Here is a 24,973-nt window from a genome sequence, read left to right as displayed (position 1 = left end):
TATTTATTTTAGTAAGTTTATTTTTAGAGAAAAGAATAGATGGCATAGAGAGAAGGTATCACTATCTGGGAAAGCACAAACAGCCTCCACTCAGGATAGCTGCTGCTCCCAAAGCGGCTATCATGCTGGCTACCCTCAGTCCCCATCTCCTATATCCACCAGCTCTCAAAGCTTCCCTTTTCCCCAAGGTGGAAGGGGAGAGCCACTGTTGCTGCTTCCCCCCCTCTAGCCCAGTCCCTACCTCATGATCCCCTGGTGACCTCCAGGACCAGGACACGCCCTCCTCCTCCTAGTTGTCAAGGCCATCCAGGTCCCCCACAGCCTGAGGAGGAACCTCAGGGGCTGCCCCAGCGTGAGCACCGGGAAAGCCCACCTCAGGGACTGCAGAACCACCATATATTGTACTTGCAGGTCAAGCCCTTTGTGCGCAGCTCTTTGGGCAAGCACTTTAGGAACTCCAGCCACCTGTCACATCATCACATCACACACTGTGCCAACCTGCACGTCCCTGCCCCCCCCGCAACCCCCCCGCCCCAGACAACTTGCAGCCGGTGCAGCCATGTGCTTCTGTGAAGTTGGAGACCTGGCCTGTGCTGCCCCTCCCTCGGCCACCATGTTTGTCCCCCACACACTGACTGGCTCTGCAGAGATTACCAACTTACCCTGAGCCTCAGTTTCCACATCTACATGATGAGAAGGGCATCATACCTTTTTTCCCTGCTTCTTACTGTGTTTTATGGACCAAGCCTTTGCCCTCTCAGGGCCTGCTGAATGGGTGCCAGAGGAATGGGAAGATAGGGATAGAATGCTGGCCTGGGAACCAGAACCAGGGTTCTGGTCCAGCCTTGCTGTGTGAGTCTTTACAAGTGGCATAACCTAGGTTTCCTGCTCTCCCAAGTGCTGAATACTTATTTTGCAGGTAAAAGAGATGACAAAAGAGCAGGGACCCTGTCTAGTTCATTTTTGTGGTCTTCCCCTCCCCCACCTTTTACCCAGGACCCTCACCTATTGTTCAATAAACATGCTGCCCTTAAACACAAATTAAAAAGAAAACAAAACAAAACATACAAACAATTCTGCTGGAATCCAGGGAAAGTAAAGCTGAAGTTATCTATAGTTTGAGTGGGGCCCACTCATGAGGCTGTCTTCTATACTATTCTTGAAGAGGTTGGAGAAAGACCAAAATAGCCAGACATTCAGAATACTGTTTCAGAACAGATCACCTTCCTAAAGCTCTTGAGAAAAACAAACAAACAAACAAAACAAACAAAAAAAATGTGCAACTGGGATAAAGTTACCAAATAAATACAGAACATCTAGTTACATTCGAATGTCAGATAAATAATGAGTATTATTTTAGGATAAACATCTGTTTATCTGAAATTCTAATTTAATTGGGCATCTGTATCTCTACTTGCTAAATCTGGGAACCCTAAATTGGGGGTGAATTCAGAGAGTTTTAGGAGCTGAAGTTTGAGAGAAATCTGTAGGGTAGAAGGCTTTGTCAGCTACCAAGACGGAGGGGATAGTAAATAACATGGCAGTCAGGTGGGGGACATTTGAACAGTGTCGAAATATTGTGGAAATCTGTTGGTCAATGTCCAGAGCCTGATGAGGTGATGATCACTGATGTCTGGGGACACCAATCTATACAGTGAGTGATTATCTGGCACAGCTAAGCGGTTGGTGAATAGCTTTCAGAGGAGTCATAGGGGATGAACTTTTACTGACATCTGATTGGCTGTTGGTTTCTACTTTTTTTTTTTTTTTTTAAATTCTAGTGACGGTGTTAGAAAACGAAAGGTCTGGTTCTTTTCATGGTCCTTCTCAGATTTTTGCAAGCTGGTGACCTTCTGAAAAAATTGAGAAAATTGCTGTTGAAATAAGCAGGAAGAAGAAAAAAGTGATCATCCATTTTTAGATGTGTTTACAGGCTGTATGACTCAGTGCTGCTTCTGTTAAGAGCAAGTATGTGGTCTTTTTTGGTACTGAGATGCAAACAGAGGAGGCTTGTGGTCTATGCTACTTTCCGTGAATGATCAAGTATTGAAGTAGAAAAGGTCTAACTGTACATTCAAAGTGTTTTGCTTATGGAGTCCTCTCTCTTCTCCTCTCCATTTTGGCCAGCCTCTAGATTCTGTCAGCAATATCTCACTTGTTCAGTAAGCTACACCTTCAAATATTGCACCAGGGACTTCTTTGAGACCAGCCGAGAAAATGATCAATCTACCTGATTCACAAGAACTCAAGTCAAACAAGTAGATGATTCTTGGCTGGCTTGTATTTGCTGGGCCATCCCACATTGTCCCAGCACCAGCATTTCTAGCAGCAAAGAACATTCTCTCCTCATAAGATTTGTTTCTAGAAATAAGTGCTCTGGGCCTAACTGAACCAGATCCAACAAGAAACAATATCCAGTACCATTCTAATGGGTGAAAGCAGAATCAAGGGTTTTGCCATTTGAGGAAGCTAACAAAGCATTTCAGTATTTACTGAAATAAGTATTTTAGCAAGGCAGACTTTGGCTCAATTTGTGTCACAGTTAGATCATGAATCAGAGAATGATTTCATTGATTTACCCTACTCTTCAGTCTTTTAATGCCTCCATTGATTAGGCAAGTGAGACTGCTATGTGGGAGGAATATCATGACAGTGAAACTGAATGTTCTTTTAAAGTGTAATTAAAAAACACCTCTTGAAGAATCTTTGTATATCAAAAATATTCAAAGATTTTCTTCACTAATATGAGAGATTCTCCACTTTGGTTTACTCTTCCCATCCATGCTCACCTGGTTTGAGTGAAGGTAGTCCTACAGGTCATGAACAATCCTGAAATTAGTGGGGTCACCTGGGATCAAACAAGGGACCAATGCAAATTCTTGAGAGGTCACTGGGAACTTCACAAGGATTTGGGGGAATACCTGGGATTCCACATCAGGCTCTCAACATTAAGAAAATAAGCCCTTGGGACAGGCACGACCAAGCATACACCATGAAAATAGCCTGGGTTTCAGAACAGGGAAGAGCTGAGTTCACATCCCACTTCCTCTATGGAACTCATTATTTATCTTCTTTGGTTCTGAATTTCCTCGTTTGTAAAATGATGATAAAACTAGTTAGAACAATCTACTTGATAAGGTTATTGTAAAGAATTAAAATAGATGATGTGTCTAAAAAGGCTTAGCAGGATACCTGATACATAGAAGTTGCTTCATAAACACCTGCTCTATTTCTCTGAAGGCAGGGAGGAGTTGGAGGACGGAAGTGGAGTGGGGGGCAACGAGGTTTTCCAGCAATCTGTGTTCTTGAAGGTGGAGTTAATGCTGCTAGATCTTCTAAAACTCAAGGCAGAAACTTGCTCTAAAGCTGCCCAGGGAGGCATGGGATGTATCAAAATGAAGTCTTAAGAGTCATGCACCTGATCGGTGGTTAGGGGTCATATTTCAGACGGACCAACAGACTCTAATACCCATTCTGCTACTTTCTAACTGCATGCCTTTTCTAACTGCGTGCCTTTGGGTAAGTTATTAAATCTCTCTGGCCAGATTTCCTATTTGTAAAGCAGCGAGGACACCCATCTCCTAGGAGGTGCAAGAGACCCCTGGTTTGCTTAGCAAATGCAGGTCTTCCCTTCTCTGAGCCTTGGAGCCTACTCTGTAGCTTGTACCTTCCCCCAACCAATGTAGGTGGCTGCCTGGAGCAAGGCTGTACATCATAAGGGCTGGAGGCTTAGAGGCAGAGCCCCACTGTCTCACAGAGAGACAAGTGTGTCCTCTTGCCCCTTCCTCAGCTGTGTCCAGGGAAGTCTGCGCCTTGCCTGACTCAGGGTCAGGCTGAAGGGGAGGAGCGTAGACAGACAGATGTGCTCGTGGCCCAGGAGTGGAGGACAGCAGTGGTTAGGTCTTCTCATGGTTCTGCTTGAGTTGGATTAGCTGAAAGGTGAGGAAGTTTAAGCCCTTTTCAGTTCCTATTCTAAATAAATGCTTTTGAACAAGGACAACAAAAAAGACTTCTCTGAGACTTGGAGACTTGCTTCCCTCCTCTCCAGGAAGGGCTCTTGTGGCCACGCTCATTCCACCTGTGCTTGCCCCTCGCTTGCCACAGAGGAAGAGACTGGGCAGCACTTGACTTAGGAGGACCCAAACTATGGGCTGGGCTGATAAAATCAGCTTTTCTCTCCTGGGGGCTGAGATGAAGGTCACGATGAAACAAAGTGCCTAACAGGGAGCCCAGGGTAATAAGGATTCAGCGGGGTTTATTTATTTATTTATTTATTTATTTATTATTAAAAAAAAATTTTTTTTATTTTTTGGATATTTTATTTATTCATTTGAGAGAGAGAGAGAGCACAAGGAAGGGGAGAGGGAGAGGGAGAAGCAGACTCTCTGCTGAGCAGGGAGCCCGATGCGGGACTCGATCCCAGGACCCCGGGATCATGACCTGAGCCGAAGGCAGACACTTAACAGTCTGAGCCACCCAGGCGTCCCGATTCAGTGGTTTTTAAACCCAAAGCAAAGGCAACTTCCTGGCATCTGCTCCTTAACTTTAAAAAACTTCAGTCCTTGGGGCGCCTGGGTGGCTCAGTTGTTAGGCATCTGCCTTCGGCTCAGGTCATGATCCCAGGGTTCTGGGATGGAGCCCTGCTTCGGGCTCTCTGCTCAGTGGGGAGCCTGCTTCTCCCTCTCGCACTCTCCCTCCTTGTGTTCCCTCTCTGTGTCTCTCGGTCAAATAATAAAATATTTAAAAAAACAAAAACAAAACAAATAAAAAACTTCAGTCCTTAGTAGCTACAATGTGGATAGTTGGTACAAGCCTAATGGGCACTGTGGGTGTGGCCAGGGGTGGGGGTGAGGTGGGGAATTTTACTCAGGTTTTGAAGTGACAGCTCCAACCAAGACAAGCATGACACTGCTGTCTTTATAACCCCTTCATGCTAAAGACATTTCTCAACGAAACATGTATTTATTAAATAGTCCTCCCCCCAACCCAGAAAAGCCTAACAATTCTCATGCCAGAAACTTTAATGTCATGGTGTGAGTGTAGGTAGATTCAGATGTAGGAGTGCTTATTTTTAACAAGTCCAATTGGGAAACAGCAGAGGTGAGATACCATTTCGAACCACGCCTCTTTCTCACGTGCGCGTTCGAGTCTATAGCATTAGCCTCACGACCAGCTGTCTCCTCACCCCATCCTCAAAGGGTTCAGCTCATTAAATGCAGCAAAACTTCCTCAGCAAAGATTACATCTCATTTTTCTCATTAAACCAGAACAGGCACCATGGCAGGGAAAAGACGGGATTTAGCTCCTGCGATCTTACATATCCAAGAAAGGATATGGTCTCCATAATAAACAACAAACACACAAAGAAATCCTTTCCTATTTTAGTATTAATCTCAACCATCAACCCATACGGTGAAGATAGAATTTTTGCCCATCTGTGAACTTCTCATCTTTCCCTGTATTTTCTTTTTTCTTTGAATTTCTCAGGTCATGAAAATGTTATTCCTTTTTTTCTCTTGCTATACAAAGCTCAAGGTCAATTTGACTTGTTTTTCTTTTATCATTTTCATCCTAATTGAATGTTCTCAGCTAAATGTACAAATGATTTTTTTTTTCCCCATGAGAGGAAATTTGCCTGCCCGCCCACTTTCCCTCCTTCTCTCACTCTCTTTTAAAACAAGAAAGTTTCTGGAATCACGCAGTGGTGTGATTAATGTACTTCAGAGATTACCTAAAGTTTGCACACATGCTGAGAGATTCTGCATGCTTTTGGGGATGGCAATAAGGACTTAGGGCAGAACACCACTCCTCCAGTGCTATGCACTACGGTGTAGAGCCAATTAGACACAGCATGCGAGCCCCCGTCAATATTTGGCCTTGATTTACATATATATGTATGCACGTGTATATGAATGTATAGGTATATGCATAGATGTGTGTGTGTGTGTGTATAATCTATAACCAGCAAGGTGTAATCCAGACTTGTTTGCAAAAGGAGCAACAAGTTCAAATGCACAGCTAGGTATGGGAGAAGACACTTAATTAGAAAAAATGAATTTATGAGTTCTATATTGTCTCAACTGAACCACTGCATAAAAAAACTGAATGAAGTGTTGTGATTGCTGCTCTGGTTAGGAAGAACAGACTACGTGGACTGTGTGTTTTGGGCCAATAAAAGGCAGTTACTGAGGGTTATGGAGTAGAGCTGGCATTCCATGAAACTTGGACTATGGACTGTTACACAGTGGACTGTGCTGAGGAATCAAAAGTCCATGGTTAGAGGGGGAGCTCTGTTAGAGATGTGTCTAATAGAAAAGATCCGGTAAATACAAGTTTGGGATTAAATTTTGAGGAAAAAAAGGGCAGTAGAGAAATTTACATATTCTGTAACTTTTCTTTCTTTCTTTCTTTCTTTCTTTCTTTCTTTCTTTCTTTCTTTCTTTCTTTCTCTCTTTCTTTCTTTCTTTCCTTCTTCCTTCCTTCAGCTTTTATTTATTTGACAGAGACAGCAATAGAAGGAATACAAGCAAGGGGAGTAGGAGAGGGAGGAGGAGGATTCCTGACAAGCAGGGAGCCCGACTGACGCAGGGCTTGATCCCAGGACCCTGGGATCATGACCAGAGTCAAAGGCAGAGGCTCAACAACTGAGCCACCTAGGCAACCCTGGAACTCTTCAATAGAAATACAAATTCTTAGAGATTTGGAAGCACAAGGGGATATATTATATGTGACTCTTTTCCCTCTGCAAGTGTACCTTTCCAGGCAAGGCAGCTATATTCTGGAGAAGATAACAAGTAAAATCTATAGTTACAGAATTTTTCAGTAAGAATACTCAAACCAATGACTAAGTATTGACGATAAACCCCCTCATAGGATTAAGAAGCTGAAACTAAATTACCACTTTTTCTTATTTGCAAATAATCTTATTTGCAAATTTGTCTCAAGGCAACTGAATGAAAAGTAGATATTCTTCTCTCTCGACAATCTCCCTGAAATAAATGGTACAAAAAAGCAATTGTCTGAGAGAGTCCCATTTTCTTAAAGAAAACATCCTGGATTAATTGACAAGAGTACCTATTTGTCCCCATGACACCAATGCTTATGGCATTTGAGGCTTGTCTCTCAGTGTGCAATTTAAATATATACCCATAAAATCTTTGCCAGTAATAACTTCTTGTCTGTTGATACTGCCTAACCATTAAAATCTCTATTAACAATCTCACGTTGGATTTGATGAACCTTACAGAAAATGTTTTCAACACTTCAGACTTGCAAGACACTTCCTAGGTAAAGCAGGAAATGCAATGATGAACTAAGAGTCCCCTCCCCCAAATTTACAATCCCATGAGAGGAACAAATATATATATAAATAAAAGAGTAAAATAAACATGGTGTGCTGTTGGCAACTTTGCTATATGTGTGGTGGCTACGTCTCAGGATTTTTCTTTTATTTTGATGATAATTTTTTTCTGAAGAAGTATATTCACCTGGTGTTACCAGGTAAAGTGTAGTTTGCTTGAATTATTTAGTAGAGATATTTATTTATTTATTTATTTATAGACGAAGCTTGTGCATGTGAGCAGGGGGAGGGTAGAGAGCGAGTGGGAAAGAGAGTCTCCAGCAGACTGAGCGTTGAGCATGGAGAGCAACGCGGGGCTCGACCTCAGGACCCAGAGTCCATGCCCTGAGCAAAAATCAAGAGCTGGATGCCTAACTGACTGAGCCACCCAGGCACCCCTGCTTGAGTTATGTAAAAGGGAGAAGTTTCAGGTCACAGGTATGTCTGTCTAAACATTATGCTGCTATTATTATGAAGTATTATATAATACTGTTAAACTGATGATCAGATAACTTTGGTTCCTGCACCATTATGGACATGGTAGATGGTAAAATCTCCCGATTATAAATCAAATGTAGATCCTCAATGGAAAAAAAAAAAAAAATCTATGTAATCTGATGAAGACAAACAGTCACCAAATAGATTCTCACATTTCTACAAACCTTTAAATTCTTCTCAATAGCAATCTATGAAGTTATCAAATTGCAAATATCCTATTTGGAGAGGACACCTCCCTCCCATTCATTTATTTATTGGAAAGCTTTTTGAAGTCGTATGTTCACCAAGGGTGTTGTGACTGAGGTACTGTAAGAGGAGTAAAAGTTGGCAGAAGAACAAGAGATACCATTATTATGTAGCTAGCTTCTGCTTGCTCTAAAACTCTTTTTGAGAGAGAAGTGGTCTTACAGATTCTAAAAATTTTCAAAAATGCCAGAGAGGGCAGGTGGGTTCAGTATAACTTTCCCTACTTTATCCTCCAGCTGTACTCCTGATACACCCCTGACACCAAGACGGATATTTGCTGTAATGCAGTGAATTTTCATTGAATTAAGGTACTTTATGCACTTTCCCAGGCCAACAAATCATCAATCTTTTCTTCCTTCCAAAGACAGACTACAGAGAAAGGTCTTAAATAAAATACATTCATTTGGTCTGATCATAAATAATTTTATGACATTACATCTTAACTCAAGATTAAGACATAAAAACAAATGACAGTAAAAGAAATACTCATTTGAAATAACCCATTTATAATTAAAAGTCATAGCTCATTCTTTGGTATGCTCTCGATTTTAGTGCCTACCAAGATGAGTCATGTTATAAACAGGTGAATACTTTCTCTTATGTTAGGGCCAAAGGGTTGTTATTTTTGAACTGATTAAGACTTTCCTCTAAACTCAAGTGTTTATGATCAGAATTTCTGGTTTGTAAAATTAAATCAATGTTGATTCTGTCAGCGGGACGAAGAATAGCAACGAAACACATACGAATAAGAAAGCAGAAACTTACCGTATCACGTTGCCTGTTATCTTTCCCTGATATTATCAAGAAGTAGTTCCATGTCAATAGTAACAACAGAACCAGTGGTATCATGTAGAGCTCAAAGTTCCAGACAACAAAGAGAAAGAGCTGGAGGAGAAAGAGAGAAAAAAAGATGAGTCAATTCTGACGTTCATTAAATGGACTCTCTTATCCACATCCCACTTCAAAAACACAAAACTAAATGCTTCAGAACGGAAAGATTTATCTGGAAAACAAAGCCTTGAGGACTTGCTAGGCATTGTTCTAAAAGCACCACGGATCCCTGGAAAGTTAGTGTTAAGATTTTTACTTTGCTTAATTTCTATGAAGGAAAACCAATATCATTACCCTGACAACAGATAATTTTAATTTTTTTCATCTAGTGAAATTATTGTCAGGTTGGACAAAACAGAGTTTAAAAAAAAAAAAAAAGGCTGCCAAATGAGCTTCACTACATTGTCAGACATAACGGGTCTATATGCCTTAATGATAAAGAAGGAATCACTGTTTAATATCATGGACTTTTTTTTTTTTAAATCTCACAATGCAACACACATAATAGGCAGATTAAAATATCAAGTCTGCACCACAGAGCCAAAGAGCTCACATTATGAATAAAAGCACTGCTACCAATAAGTCTAAAAATAGGTTGGCTTAACATTTAACACTACCATAGAAATCAAATAGCTATTTAAAAAATAGAATAAGTTTGTCAAAGGAAATTTTTAAATGTCTATGCATATTAAATTTGAAAACTACCAACTTTCTATGTATTTAAATTATTTTTTAATTGTAAGACAATTAGATTATGAACTCACCTAGCCTGGCAGGAGGAGCCACTCTAAGATCATCTGCATTGTAAAATCAGCAGCAATGTGTACAAAGTGTGTCTTGTCCTTGTGACTGCATGCCATCACCCCAAACCCCCACCTCGACTCTCTTATAATTCTGCAAAGATATCTAAACTCTCTAGATTTGTGGCTCCAGCTGCCAAGCAAGGCAACATTAAGTCAAATGATTTCGTGGTGGTACTGAAGAGCTGGATTCCATTCTGTTCGATTCCTAATGCATCCTCCCCTCAGTTTCTGCCTCTGTAAAATGGGGCTGAGAAGAGTATCCACCTGACAGGTTGTGAAAACTAAACAGCTGGCCTGCATTAGGTTAACATACTGCGTGGTACCCAGTCAGTGCTCCAAAAATATTTGTGTTGTTGTGTAAATGTTTATCGATCACTTACGAAATTCAGAAAGTTAACTAGGGATAATCCTTAGTCCATGACTGAAAACTGGAAAGTCATCTGCCTACTGAGATTTAGCTGAACCATAGTGTGAGTGGAAATTTGAGCCGGGTGGTTGGGATAACACAGACATCAGGTGTTTGACAGGCCAGGAGGGTTAGGAGCAGTGCCCTGAGAACACTCATGTCTCAGGGCAGCATGGACATTTTACAGCCTTCTTAATATGCTTCAGCCAAGCCTACCACATAGCAAGATGGTGGAGAAAAATCAACCTGTGCAGAGGGGTAGAGAAACCCATGGCCTAAGGACTGGAAGACAGATTCTAGGCGTTAGAAAGTCACTCTGCCTCCTTAGTGTTTTCATTTCTAAACACACGGGTCTATAGACCTGATAATCTTTAACATCCCTTCCCTAATATTTAAAATGATTTCATGGCATTACTGTGACATCTGTTGCTATTGTTCTTGTTTTATGTGACATTAAATCTTGAATTCTTGGGATATTTATAACCCAGATGGACACCAACAAATAATGACTTAGTAACCCAAGAAATGACTTCTGGACAGAAGCAACTGGTAACTATAGATTCAAGTTCCTGAATAAGAAAAATCTCAAATATATCGGTGCATGAGACACAAGTCTCATCTTTACTTTCACAAGTAGAAGGATTTCCAGAAAAATAAAATATTTCTATTTAATTTTTGAAATTTATGCAATATATATAAAGATGATACAAATTATAATTGATGGTTATGATTATTTTATTAAAATGTGTTTTTAAAAGATAATTCTTTATTCAGGAAATGAATTAAGGCAAATTTGACAGACATGAACACATGTGAAAGGGAAAATTATTTTTGGCTAGAATCCATATTAATTCTTTACATATTTATTTGCAAAATTTAGGCAGTTACTAGAATATATGCTCTTTAAGAATAAGGACTTTTTCTTTCTGTTCACTCTTCTACCCCCAGAGCACAGAACAGTGCTTAGAAATAGAAGGTATTCAATAAATATATATTTGTTGCATTAATGAATAAATGGACACTGGGTTCCCCAGTCTTTTAACATAAGTCTACTTTATTATTGTTTTAGTAAAAGTGCTATATAGCCACTCTATGACATCAAGTAACTTTGTGAAAGTGTATTCAGAATTACAGCTTTTGATGACACTAACCAATTTCTCACTAAGGCACATAAAGATTCTCTTTCTATTCTGGCCATGAAGTTATAAACTGACTTATATATTATGGTCTGACCACTGTCTTTCCTTTTGGAACTTCCTCTATGTTTGTCTTTTCTAAGGATGTTCACATGACTTGGGGTGTTCTGGCCTCACAGATGGGACTCAGATGATTCCATAACAATATGTCACCAATCGTATTCATTTGAAATTTATTAGGCACAGATATTCCATCCTGTAGTGTCCACTCACTGGCGTTAGAGTTCTGAGGTCACCCAGAATAAAGTTACTTGGAATGTCTATATGTTGGTGTTAGTTGGAGAACAGGTATTGCATAGAAAAAACTTTCTAGATGATAACCAAGTAATCAAGACACCTATCATGCCTTTTTCTTCTCTAGATACCACATCACTAGTTGCTTAAAGCACCAGTCCACAAGGTATGGTTTCTGGGGATGTCTCCATTGTGGACATCATCCTCTCATCACATCTAAATCCATAAGCAAGCAATAACTTTCTTAAAATACAGTGCTCAGAACTGACATGACACATTAATACCTGTGGTATTTATAAACTTAACAACATGAGCACCAGAACATAAAATGGGGAAAGATACAGAAGAGAGAGAGAGAGAAAAAGGTAGAATTACATTAGTTTCATAGATCTTGGTAATGGAAAAATAATCTTCCCTATTTTTTTTTCTTTTAGAATCTAATATTTAGGGGGCACCTGGGTGGCTCAGTTGGTTAAGCAACTGCCTTCGGCTCAGGTCATGATCCCAGGGTCCTGGGATCGAGTCCCACATCGGGCTCCCTGCTCAGCAGGAAGTCTGCTTCTCCCACTGACCTCTCTACTCTCATGCTCTCTCTCTTTCATTGTCTCTCTCTACCTCTCAAATAAATAAATAAAATATTTTAAAAAAAGAATCTAATATTTAGGTAACTAAGTAAGAGAACTCTGCTATTGAGAATGCTTTAAAAAAAAAAAAACAAGAGAGCTTTGAATAAACTCTGAGTATAAAAGTATTCATTTTTAAAATTCAATACCTAACTGGAGATTTCAAAAGGTCAAAGTAAAAAGGAACATAAAGACCGATTAACAACAAAATATACTTACTGAACATTTACTATGTGATACACAATAGCTGATGTTCAAAATTAAGATACAGCATGGTCTTTAGATTCAGATTGCTGTAGTGAATGGTTGCATTCACTATAGTGTTAGTGATTATTATAATACTATATGAATGCAACCATTCACATGCAAGACATTCACATGTCTCCACATGCAAGCTTCCCTTCACTCAGGGCCCACCTGCATTGAGATTGATGCTTTCCTACCAAAAAGCCACAATAACACTCAAGACCAGGTCCTCACTGTTGTCCTAGGGCAGCATATGAAAGACCTCTGAGAAAACCCAGGAAAGCTAAGACACTATAGGAACTATCCTTGGTCCTGACTTCACTTATTCCTAAGTTTGAGAGAAAAAAGTCAGATATCGTAACAGGCTAAAATGGGGTGGAAAAAGAAATCTAGGTACAATTAACACACACACACACACACACACACACACCCCTGGCACATTCGCAGAATATAAATACAAACCATAAAAATCCTAACATTTATCCTGACCCATACTTCTAGAACCCAAACTGAAGCTGGTCCAAACTGCTGACCCACAGAATCATCACTAAATAAATGGTAATTGCTTTAAGCTACTAATTATGGGGTGGTTTGTTATACAGCAAAAGCTAACTGATACATATTCTTTTTCCAAAGAGACAATAGTGTATAATAAATATGGTCTGGACCAGAAGACTGAAGAAGTGGTTTGAGTTCCATTTCTGCTGTTTGATCATCACAGGACTTTGAGCAAGTCAGTTATTCTCTTTTATTTGAGTCTATTATTTATCAAATGGAGATGGAAACACCTGCCTATTTCACAAGCTGGCTGTGGGGAATAACTCCTGTAATGTATGTGGAAACATTTTATCACAATGTACTCAGTAAGTTCAAGTATTATCAATTTGATGCTTTTCATATTTAAAATTGTTTCTGAAAAATTCAGAGACTTTATAAACTAATACTCCAAGAACGGTCATTATCATAACTTCAAGCAGTTATAGAAGATGTGTGGTATCTTTATAGGGATCTGTGTGCAAAAAGGATATGTTGGAAGGAAATCATAAGTGTTCGATAGCAGGGTTGTTGTTAAAGTTTTCGCTAATAGCTGAAACAAGAAAAATCCAGGTCTTCACATAAACTCATGATTTCTAATAAATGACATTATCTCACACTGGAGTTCACATACTGTGAGTTCTTTCTTTGGAGTTCATATATTGTGATCTTCAGCCTTAATCAGGCTTTTAAACATCAACCATTTTAAACAACCTCATGCCCCTAGATATAAAAGAAACTTGTTCTGGACTAGCAGATTTTTGACGGTCAATTCCTGTTGATATATATATATATTTTTTGCTTTTAAATCCTAATACTTTTTATCTAAATCAATGTTATCTTGCTTATGACAGTAGTACCAACATCACAGAAAGCAATTATTCAGTGTCTATTTGGGCTAACTTTAAAAGTTATCTAAATTTAATCATAAATATTCAGAGTAGTTTTTTGAAAATCTATAATTTCGTAAAAGCTAAATAATATAATTCATCCTAACAAATGTCTTATATCACATTACCTAAAACAAACTTTAGGGAAAAAAGTCCAGAGAGGCAGGCTGGGAAGGCAGAGATTACTGTGCTTGTTTTGCAAGTAGGTAAATTGAGGCTCAAATTTAAGACTTGTCTATAGACACCTGCTACTGGGTGGCAGAGCCAGGTCTTCTGATCTCCAGTCCAGTGTGTTTTTCCACCAGTACTCCACTCTCTCTCAGGGGAAGGATTTTTATAGTGAATATTGATGCTCAAAAGTTATTAATTATTTACAGACTGATCATTCAGTTTGTAGATTTTCTGTATGTCTGTTTCTTTCCTTCCTCTTGCTCTGGGGTAACTACTTTTACATTAGTGCAAAGAAACAGAATACCACTCTTAGGCATTCTGGTAAAGGTTTTGCATGGCAGAGAGGTCAACAAATAATGGTCAAAATGAGGTTTGCAGAGCCCAATTTCATTCTTCCCCTTTCTCACTATCTTGCATGGCTCTGAATCATCAAAAGTTGGCTATTCACAAGATTTCTATTAAACAGGGTTTTCTTCTGTCCAAAATGTTTAGAAGAGGTTAGCAAGGTGCCGGTACAGCCATAGATTAGAAAATGAATGAGCCAATTACATTTTTACAGATAAAAAAAGAAAAAGCCTTACTTTTTCACATGAAGATTAAACAAAAAAAAAGAAAACCTTTTTCACTCAGAAGCTAGATGAAGATGGGCTGAGGCTTTTCACTCCTATTTAAACAAGGCAAATTATGTCAAGTAGAGTGAATGATTCAAAATATTAAGATTGTAGAGCAACACCATTTCTTAGGAGGTGCAAGACATGCATGATTTTTCTTTCTTTGAGCCTGGGGTCTTAAGAGTCCCAGGCAGGACAGGGCCATTCACATTATCCCATCAATTGATGCTCTCATTGAAGAGCAGTGGAAGATGCCTGCTTTCAATGATCATTCAGTGCAACACATGACTGCATCCCTGGGGGAGAACACTTCAGAAAAATCATTTAAGTTGGAATATTGAATATCCTATTCTTTTGCAAACTACAGTATATTTTAAAAAGAAATCTCATCCAAAATGATTAACACTTCCTACTGTTCAGGAAAAAAGCCTGCCCTTTCAGACTAACAGCTGTGGATCATTAGCTCTCCAGTGATGAGATGTGTTTGATGAGTATTTTTCTTTCTAATTAAGAGATGAGATTCTCTATTTGACTGTCTCTTCAGAACGAAGTGAAGAAAAAAACTCCCTGCCTACATGGAAAGGCCCTCTCCTACAAAACAATTAATTATTTCACGGCCCTTTTAGAAAATCCTTTCCCTCCCTAATTTCAATTCATTTTTTTTTTCTTAAACTTAACACATTCACACTCAGGCCTTCACAGTATTAACCCATTTTTCACCCAGCATTCCCTCTCTGGTGTCTTCCTGTTTGTTTCACCACCCAATAATATCTACTTCAGGTAAAAGAGAATGAGGAAATGTATCAAAAGTACATATATGCTAAACCTAACAGAGAACATCTGGTATGGGAATATTCTCTGATTCAAGAGAGGCCTCAAATTAGAGAGATGATAAATACATAACATTTGCTTGTTGAGGAACTAGGCAGTGCTTTAAAACAAACCAAAAACAATAGCAAAAAACTCTTAAGGTGTTTAGCAGTACATTAAAAAAAAACAAAAAAAAAAAACAAAAAAGAAAAAGACAACCACCATCACCACCACCACCACCACCAAAAACTGTTTAAGGTAATCTGTCCTTAAAAGGAAAGTATTTCAGAACGCCTGGGTGGCTCAGTGGTTAAGCTGGTGTCTGCCTTCAGGCTCAGGTCATGGTCCCAAGGTCCTGGGATCAAGTCCTATGTCTGGCTCCTTGCTCATCGGGGACCCTACTTCTCCCTCTACCTGCTGTTCCCCCCTGCTTGTGCTCTCTTTCTTTCTGACAAGTAGAAAAATAAAATCTTAAGAAAAAAGGAAAGTATTTCAACTCTACCAATAAGACTGGCCTTAAAGAAGAAAGCTAGGGAATGTAAAGTGGGACCTAAAAATACAGTTTTTCTTGTTGAAAAAACCATCCGCCAGGTTATAAAATTCTCAAATTAAAAATATGATTCAAGAGTATAGTGAAAAGCAAATGAAAGAACTCTTGGCAAATTAATCCCATCAAATGCTTCTTTAAATCCTTTTAGGTGCGGGGAGAGAAAGGAGGGAAGGCAGGGAAGAAGGTCCACTTTCAAACATTTGGGTAATATGCCACCACATCCTTCCCGCATGGTTCATTTGGAACTATGCGGTGATATTTTTCATTGCCACAGTGGAGTAGTGGAAGAGGGGAGATACTGGCATTTAGTGAAACGCCTTCTCCTATGCAGTAGAGTGCTGCCCAGTGAAAAACTTTCCTGTCCCAAATGTTACCCCAAGTCCTTTGAGAAACACTGCCAATTCTCTCACACAGACAATAGGTCATCCTCAACTGAGCGAAGAAGAAACAGTATGTATATCAACAAATGTACAGAATGGAGTGCCTGGGTGGCTCAGTCAGATGCCCAATTCTTGGTTCTGACTTAGGTCATGACCTCAGGGTCAGGGTATGGAGCCCCTACCTCAGGGCTCTGCACTTGGCGGGGGAGAGTCTGCTTGGAATCCTCTCTCCCTTTCCCCTACACCCCTACCTCAGCTCACTCTCTCCAAATAAAATCCTCAAAAGAAGTATACACAAAAGAAGGGTAGATCTATTTCCCAGATGATGGCATGAATTCTGACTTAAGGATTTAGGGTTAGAGAGGAGTATAGAAAAAACCTTCACTCAGTCATTAGCATTTTCTCTAGCTTCTTTCACACCATCTATTAGCATTTAACATTTCTTAAAAATATGGCTAAAGAAAAACTAGAGGTTAACCCACTCTAGCCATTTAGTCTCCCTCAGATTAAGTCAGACCAGTCTTCAGAACTTCATCTTCTGGGAAGGGTTGGTTTTGCCTTGATTTAAATAGCCAGATGGCATCACCACCTGCTCTGAAGTCTTTATTTCTGGTTGGTTCCGCTACAGCCCTTGCTACCACCTCCAATGAAAAGAGGAGAGAAGATAGGCAAAATGAACCTGATTAATTCCCAGCAGAGCAACAGCTTTTTGTTTCAAAGTAGGAGCTGTTGCTCTTTTGAAGAAAGGTTTTGCTTGGTTTGGACTGTTCTCTAAAAAAACAGTGGGGAAAAGGGTGACAACCTCAGACCCACTGGATTGCTCCAACTTGTTTTGCTGTTTTCTGGGATCATTCATTCCACAATGATACAAGGAGTCTTACCATGTCCAAAAGAGCCTCTTATGAGTGTTCATGTACCATGGCTTCTCTTCCCTTCTCTCAACTGGGATGAGAATTATGACCGTTCCCTCTACTCTTTTTTTTTTTTTTTTTTTTTTCCGAGTAGTTTCACCCAGACGTCAAACTGATAAGACCATTGGTATGGTGTGTTTTGTTGTGCTTTGGTGTGTGTCTGTGTGTCTTGTGTGTTCAGACCAAAAAAAAAAAAAAAAAGTCAAAACACACTCTCCATTAAATGATCCCTTATATTGACTAGGTATAATAAATCAAGAGAACCATCTATCTCTTTTCTGATGACAGGAGGGATATATGGTTAGGAGTAGGGGAAAAAAAGAGAGAGAAACTGGTTGGTGTGTTGGCAAAGCTTTGAATTGAATGTACATACTCTAACTTAGGTTATTATTTGCTCATAGTGTTGCAAATTCTTCTTCAGATTTACTTAGACTACTTATAAATACAGACCAGTACCTTCCAATTCCATACTTCGTGAAACCATACACTGGGTTTTTAAATCGCTTCCTAAAACTTAAAGTCCATAATCTCAGTATACCCAGGTCCTTTTGCAAAGCATAGCTTGACTCCGTCTATTAAGAAGCGCATGTGACAAGGAGATAGAACTCATTTGAGGTTGTCTTACATACGACCCACAGGAACACCTACTGAAGATGGACCCAGATCACCTCAAAGATGGTGCTATCAACCAATCGTAGCATAGTGCACACCACTTTCCTTAATAGAACTATTCTATCCATAGAAACTGCCAGCCAGGAGGCTTGGGAACTTATTTATTTAGATTTTTTTTTCTTTTTCAGCTTACAACTTGTACTGATATTTCATGTCATTTTTATCAAAGTCAGAGATGAAAGGCTCTGGCTTTGCTTTGAGAACACTGACAACTTCAAAATGTAAAACCCAGAGCATGTCCAACTGAAGCATCACAACAACCACACAGGAAGAACTGATAAGAAACCCCTGCAATGTTTCGAGTTTAATATTTAGAACAGTTGGGATGTAGAATCAAAGTGACAAATGCTTATAGATGCCTGGAGACTGGATTCTCTGAGGCCCCCTTCATTAGAAATTAGTACATCACCCAGTAGTTTGTAATGCCCGTCATAGGATCAGATACAGTTACGTTTTTAGTTTTAATAGGCTTATTAGTCACAGAAGTTCTGCTCGTTCAAAATCAGGCTGCATGCAAAGTCATTTCTTGCAGATTGCAAATCAACACATATTTACTATATTGTTTTAAATGATCACACATAAATAATGAAGAGGAATTGGTACTGTGTGTTCCACGAAGAGGTTGTTGTTAGCAAGTAATGACTGCTTTAAAAGATACTGAAGGACTAGCCAAAGAAACATGGAAGAATGTGTTAAGGCTGTTAAGCGCCCTGAAGCTTATCCTTCTCTAGGGTCACATTTCTCTAGGCTGCAACTGGTTCTGAAAGGACCCATGACTGTCTCACTAGTAACGGGAGAGAATATTCCATGATTTAATTTAAAAAATTAATGTTGTTTCTCAATTTATTTTTGCCGTATCTACGCCTCCAGTGCCAATGAAAAAGGCATCTTTTTTCATGATATTCAAGTCATGATATAATGTTCTGGTATCTCTTCCTCTTGTTATTTTTTATTTTTATTTTTTAAAGATTTTATTTATTTGACAGAGAGATCACAAGTAGGCAGAGAGGCAGGCAGAGAGACAGAGGGAAGTAGAGTCCCTAGTGAGCAGAGAGCATGTTGTGGGGTTCAATCCCAGGACCCTGAGATCATGACCTGAGCCGAAGGCAGAGGCTTAACCCACTGAGCCACCCAGGTGCCTCTCCTCCTCTTTTTTTAAATTCTTAAACTATTACTTAGCAAATTACTGGATTAAATGTGTAAGTAATATCATTTGGGGATACTGTCACAAAAATATGCCATTTTTATATATTTCTATATATTTTCTAAATAATATGATTTGGGGATTTTTTTTTAAAGATTTTTATTTATTTATTTGATAGACAGAGAGAGATCACAAGTAGGCAGAGAGGCAGGCAGAGAGAGAGGAGGAAGCAGGCTCCCCGCTGAGCAGAGAGCCTGATGTGGGGCTGGATCCCAGGACCCTGAGATCATGACCTGAGCTGAAGGCAGAGGCTTAAACCACTGAGCCACCCAGGCGCCCCTGATTTGGGGATATTGTCATACATACACATGTGTCCTTTAGGTTTTCTAGGCTTTAGAAGTACTGTAGGTTTGTTAAGGCTTATTAAAGATACCCATCTTTTACATTTTTAATTTACTTTTTAAAAAGTTAGTAGAGAGAGAGAGGGAAACCACATGTGTACCCATGAGCGAGGGGAGGAGCAGAGAGGGACAAGGAGTCTCCATGCTGAGCACTAGCCTGATGTGGGGCCTTGATCTCACAACCCTGAGATCCTGACCTCAGCCGAAATCAAGAGTCAGATGCTTAACAGACTGAGCCACCCAGGTGCCCCATCCTTTAAGTTTTTAAAGAAGTGAATCTGTTACCATTACCCTTTTTGAAGTACACGCCTCATCAACTCCCTTCTTTGTGTGTGTAAATGCCGTAACTAGACTTACAAATCCAATACCAATGTTTGCTGATGTACAAAATGTAAAATTTTCCCTAAGCTTGAAATCTGGCTTTGAAGCTATCTCCATCATGAACAGGTACAATATTTAGGGCAACAGCTGGCACTTCAGTTGCTCATGGGGGGAAACTCCCTCTGTTCTCCATACTGTGCCAGAAAATAGGATACTCAGCCAAACACATGTTAGTAAAGTCTGCGATACAAGTTACTTTCAAAATTAGTACTGTCGTCTTTATAGTCCCCATTCTATGTCACTGAACAAGAATGCCTTAAAAGAAGTAGATGATCGATGGCAGTGAGTGAGTTTTTTTTTTTTTTTTAAACAGTAGATGATGTGCAGAGGGTTGCACTTTGCCATATTTGGGGATGTTTGGTACCATTCTGATTCATTGCCACTCAACTGATCTCCCCCAGACTTACTCAGCTTATCATGAATATCTTCCCCAGCCTATTGATTTCTGATCATTTTTTAATCTATCATGCTATAACCTAGCTGTTGGTGACTACTTTGTCCGGATTTAATAACTTCATTTCAATCTTAAAATCATAGAGCTTAAGTCAGAAAGCATGCTTTAAAATGTTCACCTTTATAAATATATTTAAGACCTAATAATATCATGTATTTCAGCTATCTTACCAGCTTCGGAAACTTCATCTCCCATTCTGTCTTATAATTTTCTAATTTTCTCCTTCACTGGTCTCATTCCCCCCAATCCCTCTGTTCTGGAAAAACTTCAAGAGTTATGTTTAGCAGCTCTAGCTATGTCTGAACATTTCTCTTTGCAATTCAAATAATCATCTTAGGCTGATTTTAACAGCCTTCTTTACTCCATTCCATCTTTTACCCTTGCTGTGTAATGTTTACTGATGAATGCCTTTCTCCCGTTTCTTAACAGATCTAAGTGGTATAGTTACTGCACGGGAAGCCTAGAGGTTTGAACACTAAGTAGACATTTCTCTTGGCTATTTTCCACACCTCCAAACATTCTCTTAAATGCAACAGGGCTTGTGTTTCAATGGTAACAGAAGTTATCAGAGAACACTAGTTTAGACAGCAAGCAAGCTGAACTCCAACTGTTCCAACAGCCTGACTTTTACAGTAAAAGGAAAGGCCCTGGGCCAAGACCACTGAGATGAGCAGGTATTTTTAGTTCACTTGTAGGCCAGCTCTAATGTAATTCTGAAATGTTTTCTTCAAACCAAACCCAACTTTTTCAGGGCTGTCCAAATCTGTTTTCTTTTATAGCAAGTACAAATTCTTGGAGCAAGGGAAGCATGCGTATCATTTGCAATGCTGCTGCATGTCTATGGTGTTGATGCCCGATGGCTCAAATTAGTCCGCCAAGCAGATGAGCGCATTGTAATTAGCTCTTGTCAAACTGTTAGAAATACAAAAACCATTTCCACTGTAATAAAAATTATAAAAAAGAAAAATCTCTCATATCATTTTCAGCCAAAATAGTTCCTGAAATGTCTGGTAGTTTAGGATTCCAGAGTTCTAAAAGAAGGCCATTTCATTTTCAGAAAAGCTTTCACTTCATTGACATGGAGATGCTGACATGTATTATCTTTCAGGCATTTTTGTTGTTGTATTTGACTGCCTGTAAAACCTCATTTCTAAAAATAGATGTGTCCGGAGTGGGCACATTTTCTTGAGCCACATGGTACTGATGTAGGATTTTCAAACATTTATACTTCTTCAAGTACTTTTTTGAATCAAGATTTTCAGACTTTTTCTACTAGTGTGTTATTATTACCATTTTCCTGAATAACTACATATCGCATTCTCTCAAGAGGACATTAAGGAGACATGATTGATTATAGGTTCAGATGGGATAACCCTGATGTAAACTCTGACGTGGTGAACACTAATTTCTTCCAGACAACTTATTTGGACATTCATTAGTGGGACAGTGACTCAAAGACTACTTTGCTCAATATTTAAATGCTTCACCACCGTGAGGAGGGTTCTTGAGCTCTCTGGAATTTAATGTCCTCTCAAGGAAAAATGTGAGCTACTAGTAGGTGGCTATTTCAAAATGTAAATTTAAATACTAACCAAAAGATAAATCAGCTTGGAATTAGGTCAGATATATCAAAAAACCACACCCTTCTACTTGCCTTCAGAACCTTCCCAAAGATACCTTTAGGTATAGTTGTGGAAATTAGCAGGATGTTATAAATGAATCAGTCTTTAAAAGTAGTAAAATTACCATATACAAAACTTAATACAAAATTGATCATGGAGCGAAAACTATAAAACTATTTCTAGAAGGAAACAAGGAGAGAGTAGTTATAGCCTTGGGCTAGGCAAAGAATTCACAGATATAACACCAAAAGCATGATCTAAATATGCATCTAAAAATTAGACTACATTAAAGTTAAAAACTTTTGTGCTTCAAAAGATACTATCAAGGAAAAAAAAAAAAGAGAGAGATACTATTAAGCAAGTGAGGGGTGCCTGGGTGGCTTAGTCAGTTAAGCATCTGTCTCTAGTTCAGGTCATGCTCTCAGGGTCCTGGGATCAAGTTCCCCATCAGGCTCCCTGCTCAGTGGGGAGCTGGCTCCCTCTGCTCCTCCCCTGCTTGTTCTCTCTCACTTGCTCTCAAATCAATCACTCACTCAATCAAAGAAATTGAAAGAAAAGCCATATACTGGGAAAAAATAATTGCAAATCATGTATCCAATGTAGGATTTGTGTCCAGTGTATATAAAGAGCACTTACAAGTAATACAAAGACAAAACCCCAATTAAAAATTGGGCAAAAGATTTGAATAGATGTTTTACCAAAGAAAACATGCAAATGGCTAATAAGCATATGAAAAGATGCTCAGCATCATCAGCCACTAGAGAAACCTAAATTAAACTGCAAGGCAATACCACTTCATACCCACTAGAGTGGTTTAATCAAGGCAGAAAGTACTGAATGGTCAAGATACAGAGAAACTGGAATGCATAACATGTTGACGAGCATGTAAAATGGTGTACTCATTTTGGAAAACAGTTTGGAAGTTCCTTAAAAAGGTAAACAGACCTAAACTTAATGTGTGAATCAACACTTCTACTCCATAGTTGCCACAGAAAAGAAATGAAAACATACGACCACATCAAGTGTTCATAAAGCCTTGTAACATGAATGCTTATATATAGCACCATTATCCATGATACTTCCCAAATGAAAATAACTCAATTGTTTATAACCTGGCAAAGGGAAGATGAAAATGTGACACATCCATACACTGAAACACGACAACAATAAAAAGAAGACACTACTGACAAATTTTGTGTCATGGACTCAGAATCATTATGCTAAATGAAACAAGTCAGATGTCCAAGACTACTTTTGCACCATTCCATTTATGTGAAATGTCCAGAAAAAGCAAATCGCTAGACATAAAAAATGGACAAGCGGTTGCTAGGGGCTGGAGGTGGGAACAGGGAGTGGTTGTAACTGGCATGAGTGATCTTTTTGGGATGGTGGTTGTACAACTCTGTATATTTACTAAAAACCAGTGAATAAAAAAATTTAAACTGATGAATTTTATGGCATACAAATTACACTTTAGTCCAGTTGTGTAAAAATAAAAATGGTTTATCTTCTGGGGAGGTGAATTCCAAAACAAAGAACTGAGAACAACTAGGCTAAGTCAATGAATGATCATAGATCTTCCATGTAGCTTGCCAATACTCACAATATGTTTATACTCTCAAATGTTTAAAATGCTAGCTGATGAGACTATCTACCTGATTCTTTGGACAGTTGTTTGTCCTTTGAGTTCAGAGAAGTTGTGCAAGACAATTAACAAATAGTTAAGGCAAACATCAATCTCAATCACTGTTAATTATAATGGGAAATGCAAAGTCCCAGAGGCCGGCTATGTAGATGGTAATAAGATACCACCCTAGGCTCAGTCAGTCAAGGGGCTGCCTTCGGCCCAGATCTTGATCCCAGAGTCCTGGGATCAAGCCCCATGTCGGGCTTCCTGCTCAGTGGAGAGCCTGCTTCTGCCTCTCCCTCTGCCTGCCGCTCTGCCTACTTGTGCACGCTTTCTCTGTTAAATAAATAGAATCTTAAAAAAAAAAAAAAAAAAGATACGGGGCACCTGGGTGGCTCAGTGGGTTAAGCCTCTGCCTTCGGCTCAGGTCATGATCTCAGAGTCCTGGGATCGAGCCCCGCATCGGGCTCTCTGCTCAGCAGGGAGCCTGCTTCCTCCTCTCTCTCTGCCTGACTCTCTGCCTGCTTGTGATCTCTCTGTCAAATAAATAAATAAAATATTAAAAAAAAAAGATACTACCACCCTAAGGTGAGGCTATTATGCAGTGTATCTAAATTCCCATGAAAAATATGATCAATTTGGGGAAAGAAAATGTTGAATTCCTCCTGGTGGTAGAGATAGCTGACAGCATGAGAAAAAGATTCTAAGGAAAACTTAAGAGAAGATGTGGAAAAAAAAATAGAAAAGGAAGGAAGGACAGTGGAGAGCAACAGACTGAAAAAAATAAGTTGAATAAAAGAGAAGAGAAGCAAATCTTCATACAGGAGGATGAGGACAGAGCAGGCAAGGTCAGCCTCCTTCCACAGAAGAAAGCATTACTGGATAAACATGACAACGTTTTTTCTTCTTTGTAATCGTGTTGGGGAGCCCTTTGAATTTGGTCCTAGAGTGTTAGGTTTTCGGGTGGATTCCTCAGTGATCTCTACCCCAAGTTACGGTGCCACCTATTGGGAAATAAAACTTCTCACTTCCTTACCCCTGGCCCCCATCCACCAAAATGGCAGGGAAATGTTAAGAGGCAATTGCTTTATTTTTCTGGTCAGCAACAGTCAGCAGCTCCCTTTGGTTGGTTGGGTTTGTTTTTCTCAGTATATTACATCAAGAAAATAGAAATGAAAACTGCTGAACGCAGCAGGAAAAGTGAAATAAATCTGAACACTGCTTCCAACTGTTTTTATTTGAGCACTTCTAAAACTCTAGGAAAATCCTCCATCTTCCTAAACTACTGCATACTTTTTTTTTTTTAAGATTTCATTTATTTATTTGACAGAGATCACAAGTAGGCAGAGAGGCAGGCAGAGAGAGACAGGGCTCCCTGTTGAGTGGAAAGCCT

The 24,973-nt window shown here is 39.3% G+C and overlaps 1 protein-coding gene across 9 annotated transcripts in view; it reads right to left on the bottom strand.

Annotated features, from left to right (window-relative positions):
• The window catches only part of MCTP1 (multiple C2 and transmembrane domain containing 1), a 520,392-nt gene that overhangs the window by 86,049 nt on the left and 409,370 nt on the right, over window positions 1–24,973 (bottom strand). For all 9 annotated transcript variants that reach the window (XM_032335735.1, XM_032335734.1, XM_032335733.1 and 6 more), the window contains one exon: window positions 8,849–8,968. In XM_032335735.1, coding sequence (XP_032191626.1) covers window positions 8,849–8,968 — 120 coding nt within the window. The remainder of the gene's footprint in view (window positions 1–8,848; window positions 8,969–24,973) is intronic.

Source organism: Mustela erminea, chromosome 3, assembly GCF_009829155.1.
Source record: "Mustela erminea isolate mMusErm1 chromosome 3, mMusErm1.Pri, whole genome shotgun sequence".
NCBI lineage: Eukaryota > Metazoa > Chordata > Mammalia > Carnivora > Mustelidae > Mustela > Mustela erminea.
Note: the sequence above shows the minus strand (reverse complement) of the source record. Positions and strands in the feature narration are given on the sequence as shown.